Source organism: Pleurodeles waltl, chromosome 6, assembly GCF_031143425.1.
Source record: "Pleurodeles waltl isolate 20211129_DDA chromosome 6, aPleWal1.hap1.20221129, whole genome shotgun sequence".
NCBI lineage: Eukaryota > Metazoa > Chordata > Amphibia > Caudata > Salamandridae > Pleurodeles > Pleurodeles waltl.
In genome coordinates, this window is record NC_090445.1 from 53,823,917 (window position 1) to 53,850,732 (window position 26,816).

The window sequence follows — 26,816 nt, forward strand, 5'->3', positions numbered from 1 at the left end:
GTCAACGACTTAGCTTCTTTAACATCTGCTGACGTGGAGTCTTTCCTGGATTCCATTAAAATTGATGAAATTGGCTATTTTCTAATAGAACATGATTCCTGTTGAACTGCTGACATTTGGCCTTATATTGATTGATATGTTTTTAAATTCTAATTTGGCCAGTTTGAATTTGGCATGTTTACTTGTCAACAAAGACATTTCATTTTACGCCTGCTTTTGAAATTATACATGTGGCTACAGTAATTTCTGCTTTAGGTTTTATTAGGGACCACTAAACTTTGAACCAACAATGAGGAGTGTGTTGCGAGTTTACTTTAGCAATTACACAGGTACATTATTTTAGCTTTAGCCATACAGCTTGTGCCCTTTCGTTCAGATACATAGCATTTCACCTTTAATTGTTTTAGCAAAAGCTCTACTTTCGGAGGGATGTTTTTTATTATTTTATCACGTATCCTTTCGCACAGAATTCTGTTATTCATTTATTTGCACAACATTTTCACTCTGTACTTCACTCAAGGCTGAACGGGATAACTTTATGGGATACTGCCGACACAAACTACGCATCATGTCCCCAACTCTTATACACAGAAATATACGTGTTGTCATGTTAGAGCAGTTTTCACAGAACACAAGATGTTTTATTATAAAACACTGCACTGCCTCCTACACCATAGAGGGGAATTCAAGCCAGTTGTCATCGCATGCCGCACGTCACCCTTCCAGTTTCTGCTGATACCTGATGCCTTTTCTGGCTCCATGTGGGAGGTTTCTCAGAAGACCAACAGATCTCTTCTCTACCTATAAACACAGGTATGAGGGATGAGTTCCTTCCAGTGGGGTCTGATGGGCAGATTAGGGCTTACACTGCCATGCTCTCGTATAGAATATTAGTAGTGCAGCAAGGGATTTTAGAACCATTATTTGGACAGTATGGTGGGCTTTTTCCTATGCTTCGTTTTCCTTGTCACTGCTTTGCTTTTATTGTGTCTTATCATCCTTATAATCGCAATACAGTCCATTTTTACAAAGAATGCAGTTTATTCAATAAAACGTATTGAACATAATCCTGCCTCTGTTTGTTTTTGCATGAGTGAGACATATGTGACTGAGAGAAAAGGGTAAAATATGTCCCACCATGGTTTCCCTGAGAAATCTAGATGTCATGGGAAGGGCTGCCACAAATCACCTTTACTCTTGGGTACTGCTGAGGTGCTGCTAGCTGGCCGAAGGGTTAGGCCAACATCTGCTACCTGGCACAGGATCAGACTCGGTCCCCCGTGCTTGGTGGTGCTGCCGCCCAAATCCAACAGTCTTGTTACTGTAACAGGAGTCTTTACAACACTGGGAGGGGACAAATGTGGTCCTCCTGCATTTCTTGGGATACCATTATATTTAGGGGTCCCATTAAGCTGCATATTCACTTTTTGGGGAAAGGTGCTAATATTATGTGGAGCTTCCAATCACACAAATGTACTAATGAGAACTAACAGAACACCTCCAGCAGGCTGTCAATAACCACTGTGAAACCTCCCCGTCCTTGAAGTGCCCATAACTTCAATCTACTGACTCAGTGCTGATTGCATGCATTAACTGTGCAGCCTGGTTACTTGGATTAAACTGCCCCTTTCACTTTGTACTCATTTGTTTGCAGTAACATAAAGATAAAGTGACATTTTAACAGTATTGCTCACTACTTTAAGTTTTAACTGTAAATGTCATCTGTAGAAGGTGTAGTCACTAGTATTTACTCATTCCATAATCACAGGCTAAGCACTTGACAGCTGTAATTAGCTCACAGAATGTGTGCAATAAATCTTACTAGGTTTCTCCTAATCTCCTCGAACACAGGCAGATCAAGATGCCAACTTTAGCATGCCTGATTTATGCCCTTGTTTCACACCCTCACTCAATTCAGAAAGCAAGCAAACGAGTTGTCAATGTCCACTCTGTAAGCATTTCATAAAGTACTCAATGAAAGAAATACGTAATATCAGCAAAACAACATATATAGGAGTAAGGAGGTTTAAAAGGGTAAGACGTACAATCAAGCTTTTGATGGGGTCAGGTGGATGTTAGGTGTTACATTTAAGCTTAGTTATTACACTTAAGGTTAGTATGAGTGAAGGTGGTTGATTTATTCAAAAAGTAAATTTCTTACAGAACTCTCTATTGCAGCAAATGTACTGTAAACTTACATTTTCTTTGGAAGATTGTTGAAAACGTTTTCATTATTTCTGTATTATAGTAGAATTCATTCTACAAAGTTGGGTGAGTGGTTAAACTACAAATTCCATTGGTTACTGGCAGAGAATATGGAATCTCATGAAGAAAAAAAATGAATCATTTACTTAGTATCCAATGATATCAAGATAGATTGAAGGTGGTTTAATATTTAAAGCTTATGACTATACTGTTTGAAAGATATAATGACAGAAACGCATGGAGACGGGCCTCTGCCCAGTAGGCCACGGGCATGCAGCAAACAGCACAGCAGTGCAAACCAAAGACATCTGCAGTAGGTTATTACACACACATTTTCATTTTTGTTCTTTTACCTCTCGTTTTGCTACTTTTGCCTCTTTATTGGAGTTCAGCTGATCAGTATCACCCATCTTCCTTTTTCTACACTGGAGAGAACTCTGAAAACAAAAGCATATTTTCTAAGTGAGGTATGTTGTATATATAATGTTTAAGGCATGTACTTTAGGCACCCATTTTAAAGAACAATGCTGAGCAGTTTCACAGTACACAAACAAATTAGATTCAGTTTTTCACCCAAACTCAGAAGAGAGCATCTTGTTAACAGTGATAAGCAGTTTGCTCAAGCAGAGCTCTCTCTGAGCCACTAATGTTCCTAGGTGAGCAACACCACCAGCGCCCATGTTAAATTAAACCCTAAAAAGAACAAAGCTGGGGGTATTAAACAATAAAAATTCCCAACGGGATTGCATCTGGCCTTGGCAAGCTTGTGCAATCGGGTTTTTATTTTTGTACCATGTTATGTCATAAAAAGAACAAGCATTGACAAAGCCGAACGGTCGCACCTTTGACAATTATTGGCATTGCCAATTGCTTTCTGCCACACTGCACAGCATCCACCAATGCGGTGCAGCATGGTAAAATAAAAATAGGGCCTTTGGCGCTGCTGGGTCATTTGCTACATGTGCCATCTGCAGAATTATTACTGATCTATTAAAGAAATGTTGTGAAACAACTCATCAGATTCAATATAAGCAGAGTCATGAAAAAACGTACTCCTGGCAGACAGCCTTGTTTTAGGTCATGCCCATGCAGAGTAGTATGAAAGATGCTTTACAGAGTGGCAATGTAGTAACTATTCATCTGCATACTTAGCATGTGTATTATTATGAAAGTGTGTTACAGACTAGAGAGCAACTCATATTGTTAAATATCTGTAGTTACTAATGTGTAACAAGTTACAAGTGAACTACAGAATAGTTTATGGAGAGGGAGAGATTACAGCGATATATAGACCGAAAGATCTAAAGACGTATCATCAGACAGAGAGGGTGACATTTTGTAGAGGCGAGGGAGGGTGCCCTTTTTACAATATTCAGAAATATGCCTGATGTTTCTAAGCAGATGGGGTCAAAGAGATTCCTTTGACAAGGTTACCAGTTATTTAAGTTGCACTTATATTACAAGGGTTCCTTGCTCTGTAGGGGGCTGGCTCCTGCATGTGTCTGCAAAACATTTTTTTCATGCTGGTGTAGTTCTGAGAGTTAATATGTCACCTGGTCGGAGACAGTAGCAGCTGGTGACACTTATAAGGGGTGGTGTATAAAAGTTCGGAATGAGTGCCTTGTGGCGAGAGAGTGTAGCAAGCGTGCCCGACCGTCATAAGGGGGGAAAATTAAAACAAGCATTGGCAAATGCATTAGGTTTCACTTATGGGATTAGTCATAAGTTAAGAAGTAGGGAGGTGATGGGAGACAGGGGAAAGATTTTCTTCAGCAAACTATATTTAAGCCAAGTCCTGTGGAGGCAGACTGTTTCAGAAACCTCAATTCTGACCTGGCACTTCAGCAGAGTGCTGGCATTAGTGTGCCAGGACCCACCTGTAAAACACCAAGACACTCATTTTGAGTTGCTTTTATAAGGATACCTCTAAGGGAATAACATTTCTGCACCGTGCACTTTTTCCCCAGGGCATTTTATTTCTCAATTATGAGGTCGGCTGCTTGGAATAAGGGATACCAAGCGTTTTTATTGGAAGGAAAAAAAACATGTTCCCGAACTTCTACTTGGAGAGAAATATCTTAAATAAATGTCCTTGCATAAAGCAATGTGGCATTAATTGCACCTTACTTTAAGGCACATATTTACTAATGCTTGACCGCAAGGCAGAGCTGCAAGTTCGATTGCTGCACCACCTTGCATCAAAGTAAGAGAGAAAAAATGTGCCATAACTACTAAGATATAGAGCATTTTTTTCTCCCACCACACCACTGCCACACTTTTGGCTACCACGTGACAATGCAATATCCTTGCGCCATAGTGCAAGGGTGTGTGCTTTCTGCCAGGCACAGGTTTTGTACCTTCCAGTACAAAAATATGCCTTAATACGTTTTACCACTTTGAATGTGCTGTACAGTACAGCATTTCCTAAGTATTTAAGAAAATGCCAGTGGTATGTATGCTGCCTATCTTTTAACTAGAACATAGCAGTCAGGGGGCCAGGTAACACACAAAGAATAGGAGAGAGCACACAGTCACGTAGAAAAGCCTCCAGAAATAGGAACAAGAAATTCACACAGTACTAATACGGGAAAAGGGCCCCAGGATCAGGCAGCACGATCAACAAGCATTGGCAAAGCCAATATGTCTGGCAGGCCAGTGCAAGGATTATTGAAAGGATCACTTCTTTACTTTCTATTACAAGCATATTCCACAAAAATAAAAAGAAGAGGGCTGGCCCAAAGCCCCTATATTCATGTATACTCACGTTTTTATGTATCACTTATTTTTTTGTTTTAATCACATGAGGTTAAAAGAGGGAAAGCTGACCTAAAAATTAAAGCAAATACGCAGACACAAGTCGAGCTGAGGTTCACTGGCTTAATTCTCCTTCGCGGCATCCTCAATTTTGAGCTTACCCATCGCCATGTTTTACAATCCAAAAATCGCCAATGTGTCACAGAAAATAACGTAGCAGAAAAGATAAATACGAAGTCTGACTTGAAGCACATTTTAAAGGGTGCAGCCAATCACATTCATTGTCAGCCCCTCCATTTCTACAGGCTACATCTGCAAATCAAGTTTTTGCCCACCCTTTAAATTTCGACAGTGAAGCTTCAAGGAAAAACGAGCGTCTGCGGTTATCTTTAAACGAAGTAGGTCTTCTCAATGTCCGTAGTCTTACCTGTACTTTTTCTTTACTTATGCCAATAGTCTTTTATTCATAGGTCCCCAAATCTTCTCTTTCCCTCCTATCAAAATATTCTCAGCTGTGCTCCTAAACATTCGAAAAATACAGCGTCAGTCTTCACCAAGTGTGATCATGGGCAAATCGCTTTAGTTCCTTATGCCTTAATCTTCGAAACCAACAAGGTAGAAGCATTAGCAGGTCTGGTTTGTAATGCACATTTTGTGCCTCAATGTGAATCTATTACCTTTCACGCCCAAATAAGGGGAGTTTAAGATGAGGGTGTCCAAAGACGTCCCACTTGCCTCCTCAAGAAGTGCTCCAACGTCAATGCCCGAATCATCCCTTGTCCGGCGCTGCCCGGAGCCTACTGTCCCCTTTGTCCTCTGGTGAAGAGACGGCATGTAGTTTGCTCACCTCAATATCCTCAGGGTGTTGCCCAATATTATATCGCCTGGACTCATTGCAACGTATAAAGCTGGAGGGAATGACAAGTGACCCCGCAGAGTAGGAAAATGGCAGCAGGCTCTTTAAATAAATAATAAGCAGTCAGGATGTCCGTCCGCTCCTCCCAATGAGCTCTTTATATTGCTTTTGCAAGCGCTGTGCAGGCAAAATCTAATGAGTGGGCAAATGGTGGATTTTCAAGCAAACAAGAAGAAAGCAAGAATATTAATAAAGCAACTGTGAAAGAGTAGTTATGACATCAATAAAGAGGTTTCATATGATGACGTAGGTAGCTTCTTGCTCAGTATGACCACAGAATGTCATAACAGAGTTTGAGATAACAATGCTGAGTACAAATGAAATCTATTGAGAAAATATAAGTTATTGTGATTTGGCAGACTGGACATAATTACACGGCAAAGAGTAAACATTAAAAGGCAATAGGGCACCCTGGAAGGCACTGTACATCTCATTCAGGGCATAAAGAAATATGATCACATCACACCCATCCTGATGGAACTCCTTTAGACTGAAGTCTGATCAGATATTAATGAAAGTACTTAAATGTTTTTAGAGGGCATAATGCTTCTGAATCATTCTTTGTCCTGAAAAGTCTTATGCACTTGTATAAGTTCCTTTATAGACCATTGCTTGCTTTTCTCTTTATTATAAACGGCAAGTACTACCACAGTTCCATATATGATTGTCTCATTTACCATTAAAATATTGAAGAGCACAATGGTCATGCTTTCTATTGAACAACACTTGTGTGTACGACTGCCATTAAATACACTACATCCACTGTCAGATGACGACTCACTCCATTTGTTGTTCATCAAGAGGCGACCTCACTCCGCACAGATCGGCCATTTTAATTCCGTTCATGAACTGGATTGGCAATCGCACAACCTGAGTAATGCTGGTCTGGAATGAAACATGGCTATTCGTCAAAGCAGAGGTGCTGAAACAGATCTGCTCATTTAAACGGTGTCAAGAGCAGCATGTTACACACTCCCCCAGCACCACAGAACACAAACATGAAATGCACGAACAAGCACATTTTCTTTTTTAGTTTTCATCTCCTTGAATAAGTATGTCAACAAGTAATCCGAAGAGAAGTTCCACCAGAAGAGGCAAAGCCCCTTCCAAAATAAGTGTCAGCAAAATTACACACTCCCTTACTTGTACGACAAATGTTATTGTTACCTTCCTGCACATATCATTTCTATCGCAGGTCATAAACATGCTTTACTGACCTGTGGGAAATTAGCTTTTACTTTTTAAGAAATAAAGCAACAACGTAAAAAGGTGTTTTCCACAATAACAGTATTCAGCATAACAAAGGAAGCATTGGTTGCAAAGAAATACTTTGATATTACTAAGACCCTTTGAAACTCCATTGCTTGAACACAACCTGCGCCATCCCAACTAACAATATACCCCAAGCATAATGTATGCTCCACAAAGGTCACGGAGTAGTACCCGATCTCCTCCCACAATGCAACCTTCAGCGATAAGTCCCTCAAACTTGTACGTAACATGGGATCCGTACTGCTGCCCGCACACAACTGCAACACCGCATGATGGAACAAAAGGGGCAAGGGAGAGTGGAGAAGTGGTGTAGAATGGAGACAACTTCCCTTCCCCGGGATGCCCAAGTCACCTCAGCGACCAACCACAGCAAGGCGCTCAACCAGCGCAGCCAGGGCCTTTCCAAGAACATTCAATGCACATTTTTGTTTTTTTACTGAGTTCATGCAAAGCCCTTTCTAGTCGGTTTAGATCTGCTCGCATTTTCATACTAACGGTTTTAGAGCCCAAACTTGAAATGTAACAAGCCAGAACTGCTTTGTCATTAAACGAAGATGGTTTGGGCACCACACACTAATGGCTGCACAGTTATGGAAGAGGCATGTAAATATCCGGTGCTCCTCGACATATTCTGGCCAGCGGGAGGGCATTATTCAGTGTTGTGTTCTTGCATTGGCTAACTTAACTCTTATTTAGTTGTATTTACATCTAAATACCCTTACTACTGCTGACAGGGCATTGGAGCGCTGGGGGTGGATTGCCTCAGAAAGATGTTTAGCCCCCGAGATTCCTTTCTTCCCGGCTTTTATGGGATGTCAAATCGTGGGAGCCAACGCTTACCCCAATATGTTGTACTGTGGCGTTGACATCCAGTCCCTCCACAGTTGGGAGGACAGTGCAATGCTCCAAGTGAGGGTCATAAAAAAGTCTCCCATTTGCAATGCTGTCTCACAGAAAACATTACAATGCAGATTTATAAAGTATATTTAAGGGCGATTAAAAAAAACACACTAATTCACGAACAAACCGAGGCCTATGAAAAATATCCCTGTACAGTGTCAACTTATCTATTAAAGTAGAAACCTCACTTTTAGCATGTGACACTATGGGGCGCATTATAACAATGTTCACAACAAGCCTCGCTCAACCAAGAACACACACAGTCACCTGATAGCACAGCCATATTGAGAACGTGCCGCATGAAAAACAATTATTTAAAATGTAATCTTATACGTACAGGAGAAACTTAGATTTACAGTCTAGTGCTAAGGAGCACTGGGTAGAAAATAGTAATTTGCAATGTGCAGCGTAACATAAAATAAGCTTATGGGGCGTATAAAACTCATCAGTTTAAATGTAGGTCTACGATGCAGTTTACAAACACCGGTTTATGCAAGAAGTGATTTACAGTGTAATCTCAATAGTCACACGGGTGCAACTGCGGTGCTATGGAGAGACCAACAAATGAATAAAGCGGTGAAGAGAAAGACAGCGCTAACCTGACCCAGGGAGATGGGTACCTGCTACGGGCTAAGCGAGACCGATCGGTGGGTGTGTTGGGGTTTCACAGTCTGGGCCTTCCTTGTAGTGCTACTAGCCGGGGTGTCCCTGGGCCAGGCTTGACTAGCCTGCCTGGACCACAGTGCTCCTAAATGTGCTGGGACCGTGGATGCACATCTGGTGTTCATGCCTTCAGACCACCCAGGCACGCTGGGACTCGAACCCAACCGCCCCCATGCTGCCTTGAAAGCACAGGCCCGATGGTACAACCAATCCCGGCTTTGGTCTTACACTTAAAAGGTTCATGAGAGCAAAACCTCATTTGGTTCGAGCAGGTCAACCCAGCGCCCCCAAGGAGACTAGGGGGACTGCACTGTGTTTCCCTGAGCTCCTAAACAGAGCGCTGGTTTTGGGGGTCTGAAGTGCGCAGATGGGGCTGCAGGGAAGAAGAACCCGCTGATGTGCCGATAGGGCCTTTGCCCGAGTGAGCAGCAGGTGTGGTGACCCTGTATGCTAGAGGGCACCATCGGAAAAAGACAAGGATCATAGCCCGGTGGATGCCATTGTAATGAGCAAAGGCTGCTGTGGTGACAGATGTCCAAGAATCAGAAGCCGCTGCCCCTCGATTCCCTACGTATAAGGAAGACCTAAGGAAACTTACTGTTGCATCAGAGCAGCATGAGAACACCCAGCCACAGCTACCCACACAGGCGGCGGCCACACCCTTGAGATGTACTCTCAGAGTCTCTAGTCGGACGATCCCTGGGGGTGCGGTTAAGACGGTCTGAAGGTCCCAAGGGAACTTGCCTGACAGAGAAAGCCTTGGAGCTGGAACCCTTTTGACTTTTCTAACAGAGTCGGACTCCTGAGACTGGAACTGCTAGTGGAGACTAACTTGAATGCCACCTATAGTGACTGGGGAGTAACTACCACTGCTAGTGAGAGAGAAGTGGGAATCAGTGGCCTGAGTATTACACACTAGAGTGATTACTTCAGGAGGCTGCATGTATTTTTTCTGTATGTCGCATTTCACCCCCTCCCAACTGCGTATACTGCAGTAAGGTGGGGGCAACAAATAAAGGCCAATATGAGACCAATGGATCAAGAGGGCAAAACCTAATGTAAATTTTTCTCTACACAAGGCTGGTACAACAACTAAAGTTGCCTCCAGAGCGCTCTTTAGATGTAGGGGAGTCTTGTTATTGAAAACTGAATAAAAATATATTTGAACCATAATGTTGTCCCTAGGCCGGATCAACAATTTTCATTCAAGAGAAACAGGAGGCAGGGGTGTGGAATTCCTATAACCCGATACACAGGACATTTTGTTTGGGGTCAATATTATCGAGTTTTCATGGTTATTTTGCCCTTTGGACAAGTAAACAGTCACCTGCAGCACAGAACTCTTTGGCTGCCAGTTCACATCACCACATTATGGATCTTTGAAAACGCGCTGTGTGCAGTTAAAGTAAGATTTGTATCCAAATGTTCATGCTGTTGGAACTTGGATTTATGGTTCATTCATGCAATGTCTTCTTAATAAGACAACGTTTCAAGAAAATGCTGTGAGCTCGGCTTGCACTACTGGCAATGGTTTCAGTATAAAAGTGTATGCATGTTTACAAAGTTTAACAATATGAAGTTATCTATACTGCTCCCACAATGCTCTCTGGTTAGATGCAAATGTTTGCAAAGATTGGGGATTCTTTGCATTCACTAATAAATAGCAATTATAAGAAAAACCTTTCAGTAAACTGCGCACTTTTAGGTACCATTAAGCTGAGACATCACTTAGTAAAATCTATTTCATATTTGGGAGTAGTTCCAGAGAAGGGAAAAATGAGAACAAAACTGGCAAACACTGCAGAAACAAGGTTCTTGTGCTGGTTGGCAGGCTTTTGTTTAGTCAATGCTTGTTTTGCTTTGCTATCATTTTTATAAAACTTTGTTTTTTTTTTTAACAAGCATAATGCTGTCACTCAGGGTGAAGTTGGCAATGTCTGAAGACTTAGGTTTAAACAACTGTAATAAAAACTAAAGATCTCACCTAACATCAGATGTAATTAGGGACCCAATTAAAAAAGCCACAGAAGTGCACCCATGGGATATATCCTTGCATTAGTGCAGATTTACAACTTTAATATGTTCACAAGAATTTACAGGTGTAGGCCTGGAAAATATTTATTAACTGCATTTTAGTGTGAGTAAATATGCATAAGTAGGTTTGTGCAGTGCTAAAATCTGCTGAGCATTTGCAAGTTCACTTCCCCTAGAATTGTGTATTTCCCCACTGTGACAAAAGTTTCACTTGTACCCCTTGCCAGGAGTACATTTTCAACCTGTCCAATGCGGTATCGCTACTTCCAGCCCCAGTAAGTAGATTTGCTGAAAGGTTGCAAAATCAGGGCATTGCTAGAACTCAACCCCTGCTATAATATGAGCCATGGCACAGTCGGGGAGCACAGCTCTGATATATTGAAAACAGTGCCATAATTTGTCACCTCATTGTATGGGACCAAAGAGACAAGTGGATTTCTTTTTTTTACAGGACAAGCAGATTTATGAAGCATCCCATCCATGGGCAAGCAGGTATTTTATAAAATTCCACACTCCCAGGCGACCATAAAATGAACATACAAAATATTATATATTTGAACAAAGCAAAAAAAAGAAAGAAAAAAAAAAAAAAGTCAAATCTCATACTTTGTTTTAAAATGTATCACTTTACCCTGAAGCAGATGATGAAGATAATGAAGATAGATACCTTATTCTCTTGTGTTGCCTCTTCTATAGGAACCACATTGTGACCCTTGTGGCCCTGCGACATGCTGCACACCAGACAGATGGGTTTCTGGTCATTTTTACAGAACAGTTTCAGTTTCTCTTCATGTTGTCGACACAAATGCTCATCTTGGCCAGTTGTACTGGGATTGTGAAGCTGTTTTGCAATTTCAACCATGCGTGTCAGCTGTCTGACAGGTCTGAGTGTTACTTTCGGAGATGTTTTTCTGCACTGCGGACAGGGGAAATTTGTTTGAAATCTCTCCCAGCATCGAGTGATACAGGACTTGCAGAAAGCGTGACCACACTCCACAGACACCGGCTCTTTAAAATAATCCAGACATATGGAGCAGGTGGCTTCTTCATCCAGACTCTTTAGGTGGTCTGCTGCAGCCATGTTTCTGTTGAGTGCAAAGAGAGGTGACCTTGAGAACACACAATAAAGGAAACATAAATGTACCAAAGGAGAGCCAACCCCACATAACTGGTTACAAATGAGTAGTTAAAAACATAAATTGCATTTAGTATACATATTTCACCACTATAACCACAGGGAGTGGTGATTAGATGCATGTAAAACCAGTCTTTTTTTTAACCAAGAATATCCTAAACTGCACGAGGGTCTCAAGATAAGCTTATAATGCTTCATGTTTGGGTTCCTTATAAGAGTAAAGTGAGATGAATTGAGGTTGGTTTAGGCCGTCTGTGAAACAGGTGAAGTGTCGACTAGGTGAAGGTAAGAATTACACCTGCAGGTTGGGCCCTGGTGTGATGTTTTAAAGAATCAATATATACATCTGTGGAAGTCAAGCGATGTGGGAAACAGATACACCCTATATGGCACTAGTGGTTCTTCAAGAAACTTTCATGGATGAAGAAATACTTGTCAAGGCATGTATTTGTTGAGAAATAAATGCATAACCATTGTCAAAGGGAAGTCACTTTGGATTCACACAACCATCGGTGGTGGGTTAGTCGCATTCAGGTACACTGTTGTTTTTAATTCACATACAGCACTGATTGACTTACTAAGTTGCTGAACGCCTTTAATGATTAATCAATGTGTACGGATTTTGTAAGATAGAAGAATTAAAAGTCTCAAATACAAGTAACTAATATTTTGATTCACTGTCCTGATCATGATATTAATTGTCTTGATCTATGCATGAAAATAAAATTTGGAGCTTGTGAAGCAAGGTACCATTTTTTGGGCGCTCACTTCACCTGCCTACAAGGGGAACTCTCTTTCCTCTTCATAGTGCAGGTGGGTTCTGGTATCGAAGATGGTGCAGCCAGCAAGCGCAACCAATGTAATTTCATCAGGACAGGGGTGATGTGATCATGTTTCCTTAGTGCGTTACTTCAGTTGTGCTGAGGCATGTAAGAAGCCCTTAAAGAGTGCCAGTGTGGGGTCTAGGGTGCTTTGAAGCAGGCGTTACCACCATCCAGATGCAAAAGTATGTGAGCTTGAACACCAGTTATGAAGTAGCTTTCTGGAAGAAATAAGTTTACTTTCTTTAAAAGAGAGAGCTAGTACTATAGTCTCTTTCTATTTTTTGCTGATGTGTCCTCCGAGTGCGGGGTTGGTGTCCATGGTGAATTCAAGTGACCTGACATTCGGTGAAAGGTGAGGTTTGAAGCTGCTGAAGATGACAGAAGACAAATGGAACCCTAGGAGACTCTTTAGGTGCCCTTCTGAACAAACTGGCGTCAGTTAGAAAAGCAGGAGGAGAACCAGTGAAGGATATTGACAGTGAATCCCATCTGAGACTTCAAGGTGCATATGAGGGCGGGATGCTCAACTGTGTTGAAGGCAGTTGAGCGAGAGGTCCACCAATATCAGGAGACAGGGATCATGTTCATCTATGATCGAGAGATCTTTTAACTCCAAGAGCATTCTAACTGCAAGGCTACCTCCCCTGCCCCTGTTTACCCTTTTATTTTTCCTGCTCTCTGTTGTTCCTAGCTCGGGCACCAACTGCTACCTCCCTGCTTCATTCTTTAACCTGCAGGACTATACCTCACACTTTATCCTGAAATGAAGTACCACAAAAGCCTTTTTTTGGTACTTTTTTGGCACTTTACCATGCAGATATATTTTTTCAATGTCATTATTATGTCATTTTTAAAAAAAGGGCGGTGTAAAGATTAAGTGATTGGTAACGGTTCAGGATGGTAAGGGCTATTAAAGGTTTTTTTTTGGTTCAGGGGTGGTTTAAGTTAGTAAAGGTTGTAAAGAGGTTCTTAGGATTTAGGGAGAGTAAGAGCACAGGGTAGCAAGAGTTTTAAACTGGTTTTAGTGCTTGTAAAGGAAGATTGGGGGGGGTTGTAAGGTTCAGGTCTGGGTAAAGAGGGGTAAGGCTTTTTTTTTTTTACGGTTCAGGGCAGCTAGAAGTAATGGGAGGTAAGATTTTTAGGGTTTAGGAGTGGGTAGAGGTAAAAAGGGTAAGGGTTTTTTTTATGGTTTAGAGGCAGACCAAGGTAAAGGGAGGTAAGGAGTTTTGGGGATTCAGGGGACGATAAAGGAAAAGAAAGGTAAGGGTTTTTTTTAGGATTCAGGGTCAGAATGAGGTGAAGAGTAGTAAGATATCTGGGGCCATATGTACGAACAAATTTTCCCATAGACACAAAATGGGTAAAACCGTTGGCTACTTCTGGCCCTTAGAAACAAAGGAAAAAAAAAAAAAAAAAAGAAGGACATTTTGTTACCCCAAAAGAGAAAAATTTGAAATATTTAAAAAGGGGGGTGAGGGGTGGGAGGGGGTTGCCCTCACCTCCCCAAAAGGTATATATACTTTGCTGCCACTGTGTAGTTATATGTAAGTCAAAGTTTCCAGAGGAAGTGAATTTCTGTTTTGCTAATAACTTAGGAGGTGTTTGATGAATTTTCACAAAACTTTTTTAAAAAGTTAATCAGCCTCACCTCCTTCCTGGAAAGTTTTGGGGTGATCCATCAAGCAGAGGTTTAGAAAAAGAGGGCGGTCCCTTTTTACCCAATTCAATTTCCATAGGGTATTTTAGACAACAATTTCAAACAAACAGCTCAACAGAATTACACCAAATTAGGCAGAAAGCTAGATCTTTACCCGGAAAGCGTGCTTTTTGTGACTTGGTGTAAATCTGTTCAGCCCTTTGGAGATTTTATGGTTAAAAAAAAAAAAAAAAGAGAGATATCTGGATGGTTGTTCCAACAGAAGTCCCATAGGACAGCAGATTTAAAAAAATAAAGAGCTATTTGATTGGTCACAGGGACTTATTCCCCGTTGGTGGCCTCTGTACTGTGGGACCCTGTGGTCCCTTTGTAGTATAATGTTTTACAAGGTACCACTTTAGTGTTCTTGCCAATACAGAGAATATGATAATGGTACCAAATCTGTTCCCATATCTTTAATTGACACCTTGCAAGTGGGCTGAAGATTGAGACTGACCCCCAAGTGGCACAAGACTCAATCAATCAGGAAACTTGTAGAGTGGGCTAATCACCCCTAGGGGTATCCAAGCGCTGGCATGAGGAGGATCTATTCCGACGTTACTCAAAGTACGGCCTGCGGGCCGCCAGCGGCCCCACGGGCCTATCTTGGCAGCCCGCGGACGTCCGAGAAACGCCATATAATAATGGCCACAGTACATAAACATAGAAGAGGGCCGCGGGAGCATGCGCAATAGTGGCTACTTCGCGCATGCTCCCGCGGCCCTCCTCTATGTTTACCTAAGGCGGCCATTAGTTATGGCGTTTCAATGACGATCCTGGCTAGTGGTGGGAAGCCAAAGCCCCTTAAAAGTTAGCGCTTGCAGCTAACTTTTACGGGGCTTTTTTGTCTGCTTCCCGTCACCGTCTCCACGTCTGCCGCCCGCCCGCCCGCCTGCTGTGCCGTTGTACATTTGTGGCATCTTTACAGTGCTTTATTAAGGCAGGTAAGGCTCTTTGGTTATTTATTTATTTGTTTTTAATGTAGTGTGTGTGTTACTGGGGTAGGGGTGAGAGCAGATGGCGCTGTGTGTGTATGGCGCTGTGTGTGTTACTGGGGTAGGCGTGAGAGCAGAAACGCTGTGTGCAGATGTCGCTGTGTGTGATACTGGGGTTGGGGTGAGAGCAGATGGCGCAGTGTGTGTGCTCTGTGTGTGTGTGTTACTTGGGTAGGGGTGAGAGCAGATGGCGCTGTGTGCAGATGGCGCTGTGTGTGCATGGCGCTGTGTGTGTTACTGGGGTAGGGGTGAGAGCAGATGGCGCTGTGTGCAGACGGCGCTGTGTGTGTTACTGGGGTAGGGGTGAGAACAGATGGCGCTGTGTGTGTTACTGGAGTAGGGGTGAGAGCAGATGGCGCTGTGTGTGTATGGCGCTGTGTGTGTTACTGGGGTAGGGGTGAGAGCAGATGGCGCTGTGTGTGTGTGTGTGTTACTGGGGTAGGGGTGAGAGCAGATGGCGCTCTGTGCAGACGGCGCTGTGTGTGTTACTGGGGTAGGGGTGAGAGCAGATGGCGCTGTGTGTAGATGGCGCTGTGTGTGTTACTGGGGTAGAGGTGAGAGCAGATGGCGCTGTGTGCAGACGGCGCTGTGTGTGTTACTGGGGTAGGGGTGAGAGCAGATGGCGCTGTGTGCAGACGGCGCTGTGTGTGTTACTGGGGTAGGGGTGAGAGCAGATGGCGCTGTGTGTAGATGGCGCTGTGTGTGTTGCTGGGGTTGAGGTGAGAGCAGATGGCGCTGTGTGCAGACGGCACTGTGTGTGTTACTGGGGTAGGGCTGAGAGCAGATGGTGCTGTGTGTGTGCGCGCTGTGTGTGTTACTGGGGTAGGCGTGAGAGCAGAAACGCTGTGTGCAGATGTCGCTGTGTGTGATACTGGGGTTGGGGTGAGAGCAGATGGCGCAGTGTGTGTGCGCTGTGTGTGTGTGTTACTTGGGTAGGGGTGAGAGCAGATGGCGCTGTGTGCAGATGGCGCTGTGTGTGCATGGCGCTGTGTGTGTTACTGGGGTAGGGGTGAGAGCATATGGCGCTGTGTGCAGACGGTGCTGTGTGTGTTACTGGGGTAGGGGTGAGAACAGATGGCGCTGTGTGTGTTACTGGAGTAGGGGTGAGAGCAGATGGCGCTGTGTGTGTATGGCGCTGTGTGTGTTACTGGGGTAGGGGTGAGAGCAGATGGCGCTGTGTGTGTGTGTGTGTTACTGGGGTAGGGGTGAGAGCAGATGGCGCTCTGTGCAGACGGCGCTGTGTGTGTTACTGGGGTAGGGGTGAGAGCAGATGGCGCTGTGTTTAGATGGCGCTGTGTGTGTTACTGGGGTAGAGGTGAGAGCAGATGGCGCTGTGTGCAGACGGCGCTGTGTGTGTTACTGGGGTAGGGGTGAGAGCAGATGGCGCTGTGTGTAGATGGCGTTGTGTGTGTTGCTGGGGTTGAGGTGAGAGCAGATGGCGCTGTGTGCAGACGGCACTGTGTGTGTTACTGGGGTAGGGCTGAGAGCAGATGGTGCTGTGTGTGCGCGCTGTGTGTGTTACTGGGGTAGGGGTGAGAGCAGATGGCGCTGTGTGTGTGCGCATTGTGTGTGTTACTGGGGTAGGTTTGTAGTTATATCTGGATTAAAAATGCAGCATTGTCTAGCAATGTTTTGAAAAAGGGGGCGGGTGGTTGTGCCCCCTATAAGCCCCGCCCCCACCCCCGCTGTCACTTCAGTGCGGCCCTTGGCTGCAAACCTTACTGCAATTTTGGCCCCCGAGAAAAAGTTTGTGAGTACCCATGATCTATTCAAACAGCCAGATCTTAAGTTCACTCCTGAACTCTGCATTGAACGTTGTTGTGCAGAGTTGAATGGAGAGGTTGTTACAGGCCTCGGCAGCGAGGTGGGAGAAGGAACGACCTCCGGTTCAGGAATGCATGAGTCGTTGGCGAGGGCAAGGGAGGCCAACCGCAGGTGTCTGGTGGGCCGGTGGAAGGTCAGGCGGCTGTTAGGGTATTCTGGTACGGCATTGTGAAGGGCTCTGTAGGCGTGCATGAGTGTTGTGTAATGTAGTTCTTACTTAGAATGTAGAGTTAGTGGAATGTTTGTAGTTGAAAGAATGGAATGGGGAGGATGTGGAGAACTGGAGGAAGGGGTAGTTGGAGTTGACCAGGGTGGAGAACAGGCAGACACTGGTGTTGGCGTGCTTTCTTATTTGAATAAACTACAAGGAAACTCGATGCTGTTTGATGAGTTATACTACAAGAATTTTGGCGACGACTACATTTCAAGTCTGAAACCATCGCGGATTCGTCTCGTCTTTGAGAGTGTCCAAGGACCATCCGGAGTGAGTAGCGCGCCAACACCTTCCCCTTTTTGTGACTGGGCATCTCTAAAGCAGTTTATCCCGCCCGTACCGCTGCGCTGCACCGTGTATTGTTGTTATTTTTTTTTTATGTGGACGAACGGACTAGCGCTGTGCTGTCTCAAGTCGTGAGACATCAACGCCACGAGGCATCAACCGTTGCTCTTGTGCGATCTCGGCTGTGTTGTATTGCGTGTGCACATACAATGCTCGTGCTCAAGCTTCGGTGAAGGGCGCAAGGTGTTTTTTTTTTTTTTTAAGAGGAGCGCGCTGTTTCCACTGCTACACACGTGCCCAGGCAAAAGAGGTCTTACACAGCGCTCAGTCGACAACAAAGCTCTGCGGAAATAGCTAGTAAAGAAGCCCAAGTGTCTGCTTTACCGTCCTCTACTTCACACGCCCGCTCCTTCGCACTCACTGTGATCTCGGTGTTGTGATCAGGGCGTGTACTAAATGCTACGTCCTCCTGGACACTAGAACTCTTTGAGGTGTCTTCGGCGGCCATATTGGATGTACCTTTTTGTTTTTTGAGAGACTTTTCATAATTTTGTAAAGTAAAGAAACAAAAATGAGTGCTGCTCAAACATTTACTCTTACTCCTCCACAACCTTTTCTGACTTCCACTGGAGATCAACATGTCAAGTGGCTAGAGTGGAAAGAATACTTTTTGAACTATTTAGATACTATTGATGACGAAGATTTGACTCAAACTAGAAAGAAGAAAATGTTATTACACTGCTTGGGTCCTATGGGTCTTAAGGTGTATAACTCAATAAAAAAAAAAGTTCAACAAGATGGGGATTTGAATGTGTTTTCTCATGCTTTAGAAGACCTCGACAGATATTATTCAACATCAGTCTGTATTGCAATTGACAGATACAATTTTTTCAGTAGGAAACAACAGAAAACAGAATCTATTGAAGAATATGTTTCCGAGCTAAAAAAACTAGCACTTACTTGTAGATTTGGTGGGTTGCATAATGAATTTATCAGGGATCAAATCATTATGCATGTTAATAATTCTCACATTCAAGAGAGATTGTGGGTACATGGAGAGTCACAGTTGGAGGAAGTTGTGGCTCTAGTCAAAAAAGCTGAAATTTCGAATAAATGTGCAAAGGCTATTTATTGTGAAAAAGCAGAAGTACAGAATGAAGTAGTTAGCAAGGTTAAATTTAAAAGGAATACGGAAGAAACACATAGGAAACAGGTGGAAACAAAGAATATTGAACGAAAATGTTTTCGTTGTGGGACTAAAGAGCACTTAGCATTTTACAAGAAATGTCCGGCGCAAGACCAACAGTGTGCTAAGTGTGGCATTAAGGGCCATTTCGCTAAAGTGTGTAGAAGAGGTAGAAAAGTTGCAGCGGTGATCAGTAAATCAGATTCGGAATGCAATTCTGATTCTAGTGCCGATTCAAAGGGCCATGAGTATGTCTTAGGTATTAACAGTGATTTTGATGTAGAAGATTGCGTAGAAGTAAATCAAATAGAAAATTCTTGTGTATCACACTTAAGTTTACAATCTAGAAATAAGCATGTTTGTGAAATTCTCTTGGGGGGAGTGCGTGTACTGATCGTAGCAGACTCTGGTTCCCCGTACACAATTATAAACAAAAATATGTGGGCGCATAAATTTCAGAAGGTTCTGGGCTCCACATTAAATCCAACAGATGTGTCTCCAGAGAGTTTTACAGGTGAATCCATTCCTATGATTGGTTTTAGAGAAGTGGTTTTTGAATTCAAGGGCAGGAGAGCCGTGGGCAAATTATATGTTGCTGAAGAAGGACCAGCAGTATTGGGTTGGTTGGATCAAAGGGCCCTGAATATGGTTTTGGATCCCAACGGTGTGGAACAGGTTAAGGTAGTGGGTGACTATAAAAGTAATAGTGTTACTTTGAGGAACGAATTTCCAGAACTTTTTTCTGGGAATATTGGTGCCCTTAAGAATTTTACACATATAATTGTGCTGAAGGATAATGCTGTACCGAAAGTCCACAAATCACGTGATATTCCCTGGGTGATAAGAGACGAAGTAAATAAAGAATTAGAGTCTCTTCTACGCAAGGGTATTATTGAAGAGGTGGATGCCTCTGAATGGATCTCACCTTTGGTCGCAGTACGCAAAGCCAATGGGAAGATTCGTCTATGCATCGACTTGTGTTACCTAAATAACAACATAGTAGTGGAGAGGTTTCCTTTACCAAAAATTTCTGAAATGCTTGCCCTGACAAAAGACATGGAATGGTTCACTTCCATTGACTTATCGTCCGCTTACCATCAGGTGAGATTACATGAAGATAGTAAGAATCTGACTGCGTTCATGACCTCTCAGGATTGTTTCCGTTATGTTCGTATGCCTTTTGGACTGGCCTCAGCAGCAGCGGTCTTCCAGAAACTGATGCACAAACTGTTTAAGAATATGGAAGGTGTAGTTGTCTTTCAAGATGACATTTTAATTATGGGAAGGAACAGACGGCAACATGATAAGAGGGTTAATTGTGTATTAAGTATCTTAAGAGAGAATGGCCTGACAGCTGAATTTTCGAAATGTAAGTTTGGAGTTCAATGCTTAAATTATTTAGGACATGAAATCACTATGAGGGGGATTAAACCAAAAAAAAGAGTTATCAGCCATTAGGGGTGCCCCAGCTCCTAGAAATAAGGACGAATTACGGTCGTTCCTTGGCTTAGCAGAATTCTATGCAAGGTTTGTCAGGAGTTTCTCTGAGAAAACGTTTAACTTAAGACAACTGCTGAAAGAAAGATGTAAATTTGTATGGACGGATGTGTTACAAGAAGATTTTGAATGTATAAAACGAGAGATTTGTGAGGGCAAAGCGTTGTCAGGGTTTGACCCTAACCTTGCTTCTATTCTCACTACTGATGCATCAAATAGAGGTATTGGTGCTGTATTAAGCCAGAAAGGTATCACTGGTGAGGAAGTTACTATAGCCTTTGCCTCTAGAGCGCTTTCTCCCACAGAAGAGAGGTACTCAGTTATTGAGAGAGAGACTCTGGCGGTTGTTTGGGATTAGAAAATTTCAGAAATGTTCTGTGGGGCTTTCACATTGAAATTAGATGCGATCATAAACCCCTAATCAAGGTGTTGACTACAGAAGGTTTGTTAAAGACAACGGCAAGAATAGCTAGAATGTCCATAAGATTGTTGGATTTCAAATACAATTTGGTATATGTTCCAGGAGTTAAAAATAAGGTGGCGGACTGTTTGAGCAGATTGCCCTCAGAATTAGTGGGTGATGACGAAGAGTTCATGGTCGCTTGGTCAGGGAGTTATGATTGGAAGGCCATTAGTTCTGAGGTTTGGAATGAAACTGTAGCAAATGACCCCATATTAACCACGCTTAAACAGTATATTCAAGAAGGTTGGCCAGGGAAAAATTAAATGCCAGCAGAATTCAGAGTTTTCTTTGAGTTACGAGATGAGTTATCTGTAGAACAGGATAAGGTATTGAGGGGTGATAGGATAATTCCACCTGAGAAATTAAGGGACTCCATTATTAAAATAAATCATGAAGGACATCTTGGCATTGTCAAAACTAAAAAGAAAGTTAAGGAGAATTATTGGTGGCCTGGTATGGATGTCAATATTGAAAGAATTGTTAGGAGTTGTGATTTATGCATGAATGCTGACAAATCGCTGGTGACCTTAAAACCTACTTTACATCCTGTGCCTTGCCCTGAGATGGCTTGGGAAGTTATAGGTCTGGATATAATGGGACCAATTGTAGAGGAGAATGTGCAGTGGTACATTATAGTAGCAGTAGACTACTTCTCAAAGTGGCCAGAGATTAAAATTGTTTCTAAAGCTAATTCAAAGAATGTTCTGATATTCTTGGATGAACTGTTTCAAAGGGAAGGGCTGCCTAGGAAGATAATAACTGATAATGGGGTGCAATTTAAGAGCGAGGAGGTTGAAGAATTTTTTGAGAGAAATGGCATAGAACACAAGTTAGTTTCTGTTTACCATCCTAGTGGAAATGGAGAAGTGGAGAGGTTTAATCGAGTTATTAAAGATTCTGTACAACTAGCTAAATTTAGAAATGTTGATTGGAAAACTAGTGTTAAGAAAATGATCTGGATGTACAGAACCACCCCAACGGTAACAGGATATACCCCTTTTACAGTTATGAGGGGTAGAATTCCATTTACAAAGGATAATCAGGGTTGGTTAAGCAAATCTAGAGTAAAAGAATGGTCACCTGCTGAAATTAAGGAGAATATTCAGAAAGCACAGGAGTTGTATAAAACCTATGTGGATTTTAAAAAAGGGGCAAGAGACGTTGGTCTGAAGAAAGGTGATGTTGTTCGAGTTAAACTACCAGGTAAAGTTAAAAAAGGTGATACTAAGTTTTCAGAGCCTAAAACAGTTCTTGAAGTATACAAAAACTCTGCCAAATTAAGTGACGGTCGTGTGTGGCATATGAGTCGTGCTAAGTTATTGGGTGATGCTGTTGGGGCAAATTCTACTGTACCTATGAAGAATTATTTGTGGCTAGACCCTGTTTATGAAGACACATTCTCTGGAGCTGCTAACATCCTAGAAGCTGATTCGGCGTCAGAAGATGTTATGGACAATTATGACATCCCGGCACAGGAAGTGGAAGTGTCCAAGGACCATCCGGACAATCTTGGAAGGAATGTAACCTACAGGAGCAGATTGGGTAGAATGATTAAGAAACCTTTGCATTTAAAGGACTACATTGTAAATTAGGATCTGTATTGTAAATTAGTTTACTTTGTATCATTTTCCTTCCTTTCCTTCCTTGTGATTTATGTTTTACTTATTGTTTATTTCCCAAAGGGGGAAGATGTGTTGTGTAATGTAGTTCTTACTTAGAATGTAGAGTTAGTGGAATGTTTGTAGTTGAAGAATGGAATGGGGAGGATGTGGAGAACTGGAGGAAGGGGCAGTTGGAGTTGACCAGGGTGGAGAACAGGCAGACACTGGTGTTGGCATGCTTTCTTATTTGAATAAACTACAAGGAAACTCAATGCTGTTTGATGAGTTATACTACAATGAGCAATTAAAAACACAAAGTCTAAGTTGTGGATAATCTTCAGACCTGAATGTTTCATAAGTATTTATTCCAACTTAGCACATGAAGTAACCTGCTCTCTCTATTTTCATTCTGGAATGTTGACTAAATCTTTAACACATCATGGGGCAAACCATTAGGACTAGTGCATTCTGTTACACTATATGTAAACATAAACAAACACGGCGGCCTCCTGCAGTTTTCAAAGTTCGTTGCATGGCCTGCGAAGTACTACAGCCCAGCGCACACACTAGATAAAAAAAACGTGTGTGTCCTGGATGCAGCAGCCCGGACCACAGCAGGGGAAGGGGTGACAGAAGCCCTTTTAACCCAAAGGGTCTGCGAGCATGCACACCGTCCATGCAGATCCCTGAAAAATCTCAACTGCTGGAAGGATAACCGGGACACCTCACAACAAGTGAAAAAAAAGAAAAGAGTTCACTAAAATAAGCTCTCGTGTGTAGGAGGATAAAGAGCATGCCCAGCGGGCTCCTCACCTGTAGCCAAGCCGCCGCTGAACTCCCCCGGTGACGATGGGGGGAGCAGCCGCCACAAAGAGCGAGCGGGCCAGGGGTCACAGTTTCGATTTCAAGCGCAGACTCAGAAGTAAGCTGATTGGCTGGCGGCTCAATTTAACGCAAAGGAACACGATTTGCTACCACTCAAGAGCAGTCAATGTTCATTGGGTGGAGGTTCCTGACGTCAAGGTGTGTTCGACGGCCATCTTTGAACGGGCACTATTGAGCGCTGGTGAATTGGGGGCGGTACATTGGAAAGAATTAAAACTGGGGGCGAGCGATCGCAGTCAAAGTACGATTGCGTCGAGGGTACATAGCTTGACAGGGCGGTGAACTTGAAACATTACCTTTTTGTGAAAGAGGTTTTACGTATGATGTTAGAGGGCTAGAGAGGGTGCTCTCTAAATCATCTAGTGTCCCTTATAATCGCGCAGGGCCGTATTTCACCAAATAGAAATCGTTAAGCTAAATCAGAACAGTAGGAGGATCACTCATTTAAGTGCGCGGGGTGGGAAGAAAGTACTTCACAGGAGCGCGGCCTGTGTGAGCAAGGGCTCGGTTTAAACTTGTAAACGACATTTCTGTGATTCCTCTACCATTGCGTGTCACCTGACGGGGAATGTGGTTCCTCTAATGAGCTTTCTAATTGCATCCAGATTTATACCTCCGTGCCAACATCTTAAAAGAGGATAGTGCGATATTAAAAAAATATATAATCTTGAGAAGTATTACCTCCACTGGCTTCTACTGAAGCGGAGGTCATTTTAGACGGCAAAGAGCCAAAATAAAACCATTCTTGGCTTCAAAAATCGTGAGTCTACCGTCCGAATCGGGTCTTTTGGCGTGTTTGTGTATAAAATAACTGACATACACCTAAAACCAGCCAGGACTTTGACTGTTCGCTGTCTTTAAGATTAATGAATAACATCAACGATTTTGTTTTAAATATTTATTAATGTAAATGTTTCATTTATGATAATGTGAATTAAACATTACTGGGGTGTATCGAACGGGCACGTCTTGTCCTATGGTTTGTGGGGCCCTGGGCAGAATAGAAACCTGGAAGGCCCCTCTAAGGTGCAATAACACAGGTGGTGACATTAATCGAACATTACATTTTTGGCATCGTTGACGCAGCTTTGCAAGAAACAACTTACCCAGGGTAACTAAACTGGCTAAAATATAATCCTAATAGAATAAGTAAATCAGTATGAAGTGGAAATACATGAAATTTAGCAAACGGGTTCTCTTCAGAACTGATATGATTACTCCATTGTTCACTGTTTTAAGATTAGTGAATGATTAAAATCCTTAGTCAGATTAGTGCACAGATATAAAACAGGATTTCAAATGACACATCAGCCCTCCCTTTACACCAGTGAAGTTCAAGATAAGGCATTTGGTTTTCAGCATACGAGGTGGATCAACATATACGGATGCAGGTTAAATCGTGTGAGTTACCTGCAAAAGCTGCAGCAAACAACAGAAAGAGCAGATTGCAACAGACAGTTCGAGTAGATTGCACAAATGTCATAAACAGGTTGCCTGGTTAATATACTAACAGGCAGAAGCACCAAAGGCTTGACCATATTGAGTGCCTAAGCACAGCAATTGCTCTTAGACTCCATTTGTAAGAGATGCAAAAAGTTGAACTACCTTAAAAATACACATAAGAGATTGCTAAAAATGGAAAACAGTTTGTGGCCAGAGGAAAAAAGACTCCCAAAGATACACTGGAAGCCAGTCACTAAAGAGATTCATTAAAGGAACACAACAAACAATAATGTAGATTTTCCTAGTTTTTAATGACGGAAAGTCTTAATTTTATTAAAGACACGGAGGCGAGTATTATGCGTTCTTTTCTTGCTTTAATTTTGACAGCAGCAAGTGAAAAAACTACAAATCCCATGAGTGCAGAAGAAATCTGCCAATGGGAAGCATTCTGAAGTACATAAACGATAACCAATGAACATGGGTGTATGGCATTATGACGTAACTGGACTGTAAGCAGCCCTCTTTTCTTGCGCTAAAACATTTCAGCTAGTACGAAATAAAGGAACAATAGAAGCCAAAATGAGAACAGCCATAATAAACGATAACAACTCTGAGCAAAAGTTCATAAGTCCAGGAAACTGATGATGAAGAGAAGCACAATGATGATCCGCCAGGCAGAGAAGAGGATAAGGAGATATGGAAGCCGTTGAAGGGATATCCACGTCATGACTGTAGAGTTTAGGTAGCAGGTTGGACAGACGATGTTGAAACTAAGAGGGTGGGAAAGAAAGATAAACAATAGTTACTACATAAGGGTGGGATAATACTCGCCTCCGTGTCTTTAATAAAATTAAGACTTTCCGTCATTAAAAACTAGGAAAATCTACATTTTATGACAAGACCGGAGGCTCCTATTATGCGAGTTTAAAGCAAATTAATGACATTTGAAGACACATTATCTACTGGTTTACAATAGAATACTCTAAAAACATTGTCATTAGACCAATCTGCAGATCTAAGAATGTCCTCAAGGCGGGAACCCGTCCAAAAAGCTTTGGACGCCATCGCACCTCTGGAAGAGTGAGCCCCAAAAATAGAAGTGTCAATACCGGCCAAGGACATAATCCATTTAACCCAACGAGCCAAAGTGGGTGACGACACCCGTTTGTGAGGTTTCCTGAAGGAGATAAGCAATTGATGTGTTGAGGACGTTCTTAGATGAGCAGTCATAAGTTCATAAGCTTTTAAACATTGTGCAACACATAATTTAGGATGATCAGGAAACTATGGATAAAAAACTGACTGTAAATTTGTTTTAGTTCTACAAGACACAGTAAAAGTTACACCAGACGGAGTAAACTGTCTTGCGGATATATCTAAGGCTTTGACATCAGAAACTCGTTTGATAGAAACAAGACACAATAACATGGTGAGTTTAGCAGACAACATCTTCAAAGAAAGGGAGGAATTATCAGGCCATGAGAGGAAAAAATGTAGAACAACATTAACATCCCATAAAAATCTGTATTTAGGTAATGGAGGATTGGCAAACTTTACTCCCTTCAAAAGACGACAAATAAGTGGGTGTTCGCCCACAGGCTTTCCGTTGACGAAGTTGTGATGAGAAGAAATGGCTGATCTGTATAGATTAATAGTACGATATGCTTTGCCCTTACTGGCTTCAGCGGCGAGGAAATTTACTATAAAGGAGACATCTGTTGAAAGGGAATCGATGTGTTTTCCCAAACACCAGCTGTGCCATAAAGCCCAAGCTGATTTGTAAGCTTTTGATGTTCCAGGAGCCCAGGATTGTCTGATGTATTCTGAAGCTTGTGCCGAAATGAGAGGGAAACTTCGGGAACCCCAGAAATTTTCCATGCAGAAAGGGACAGGACGTTGTCGAGGATGAGGTTGTGGGGACGTTGCATGGGATCTAAAAGGAGGTCCAGGAAAGAGGGAATGAGAAAGGGAAAGTCTGTAGTTAATTCCAGAAGGGTTGGAAACCAAATCTGAGATTGCCAGAA

General features: G+C 42.6%; 1 protein-coding gene across 2 annotated transcripts in view; it reads right to left on the reverse strand.

The window, feature by feature from the left end:
- Positions 1-23,393, reverse strand: part of LOC138299180 (uncharacterized) — a 42,263-nt gene extending 18,870 nt beyond the window's left edge. The window contains exons 1-3 of one of the 2 annotated variants that reach the window (XM_069237276.1): positions 23,278-23,393; positions 11,412-11,829; positions 2,559-2,642 (exon numbers count right to left, since the gene is read on the reverse strand). In XM_069237276.1, the coding sequence (XP_069093377.1) occupies positions 2,559-2,642; positions 11,412-11,825 (498 nt within the window). In that variant the 5' untranslated portion in view covers positions 11,826-11,829; positions 23,278-23,393. Of the gene's footprint in view, positions 1-2,558; positions 2,643-5,386; positions 5,480-11,411; positions 11,830-23,277 lie in introns of those variants that run through there. The other variant, XM_069237277.1, reaches the window with a different exon arrangement.
- Between the last annotated feature and the right edge of the window lie 3,423 nt (positions 23,394-26,816).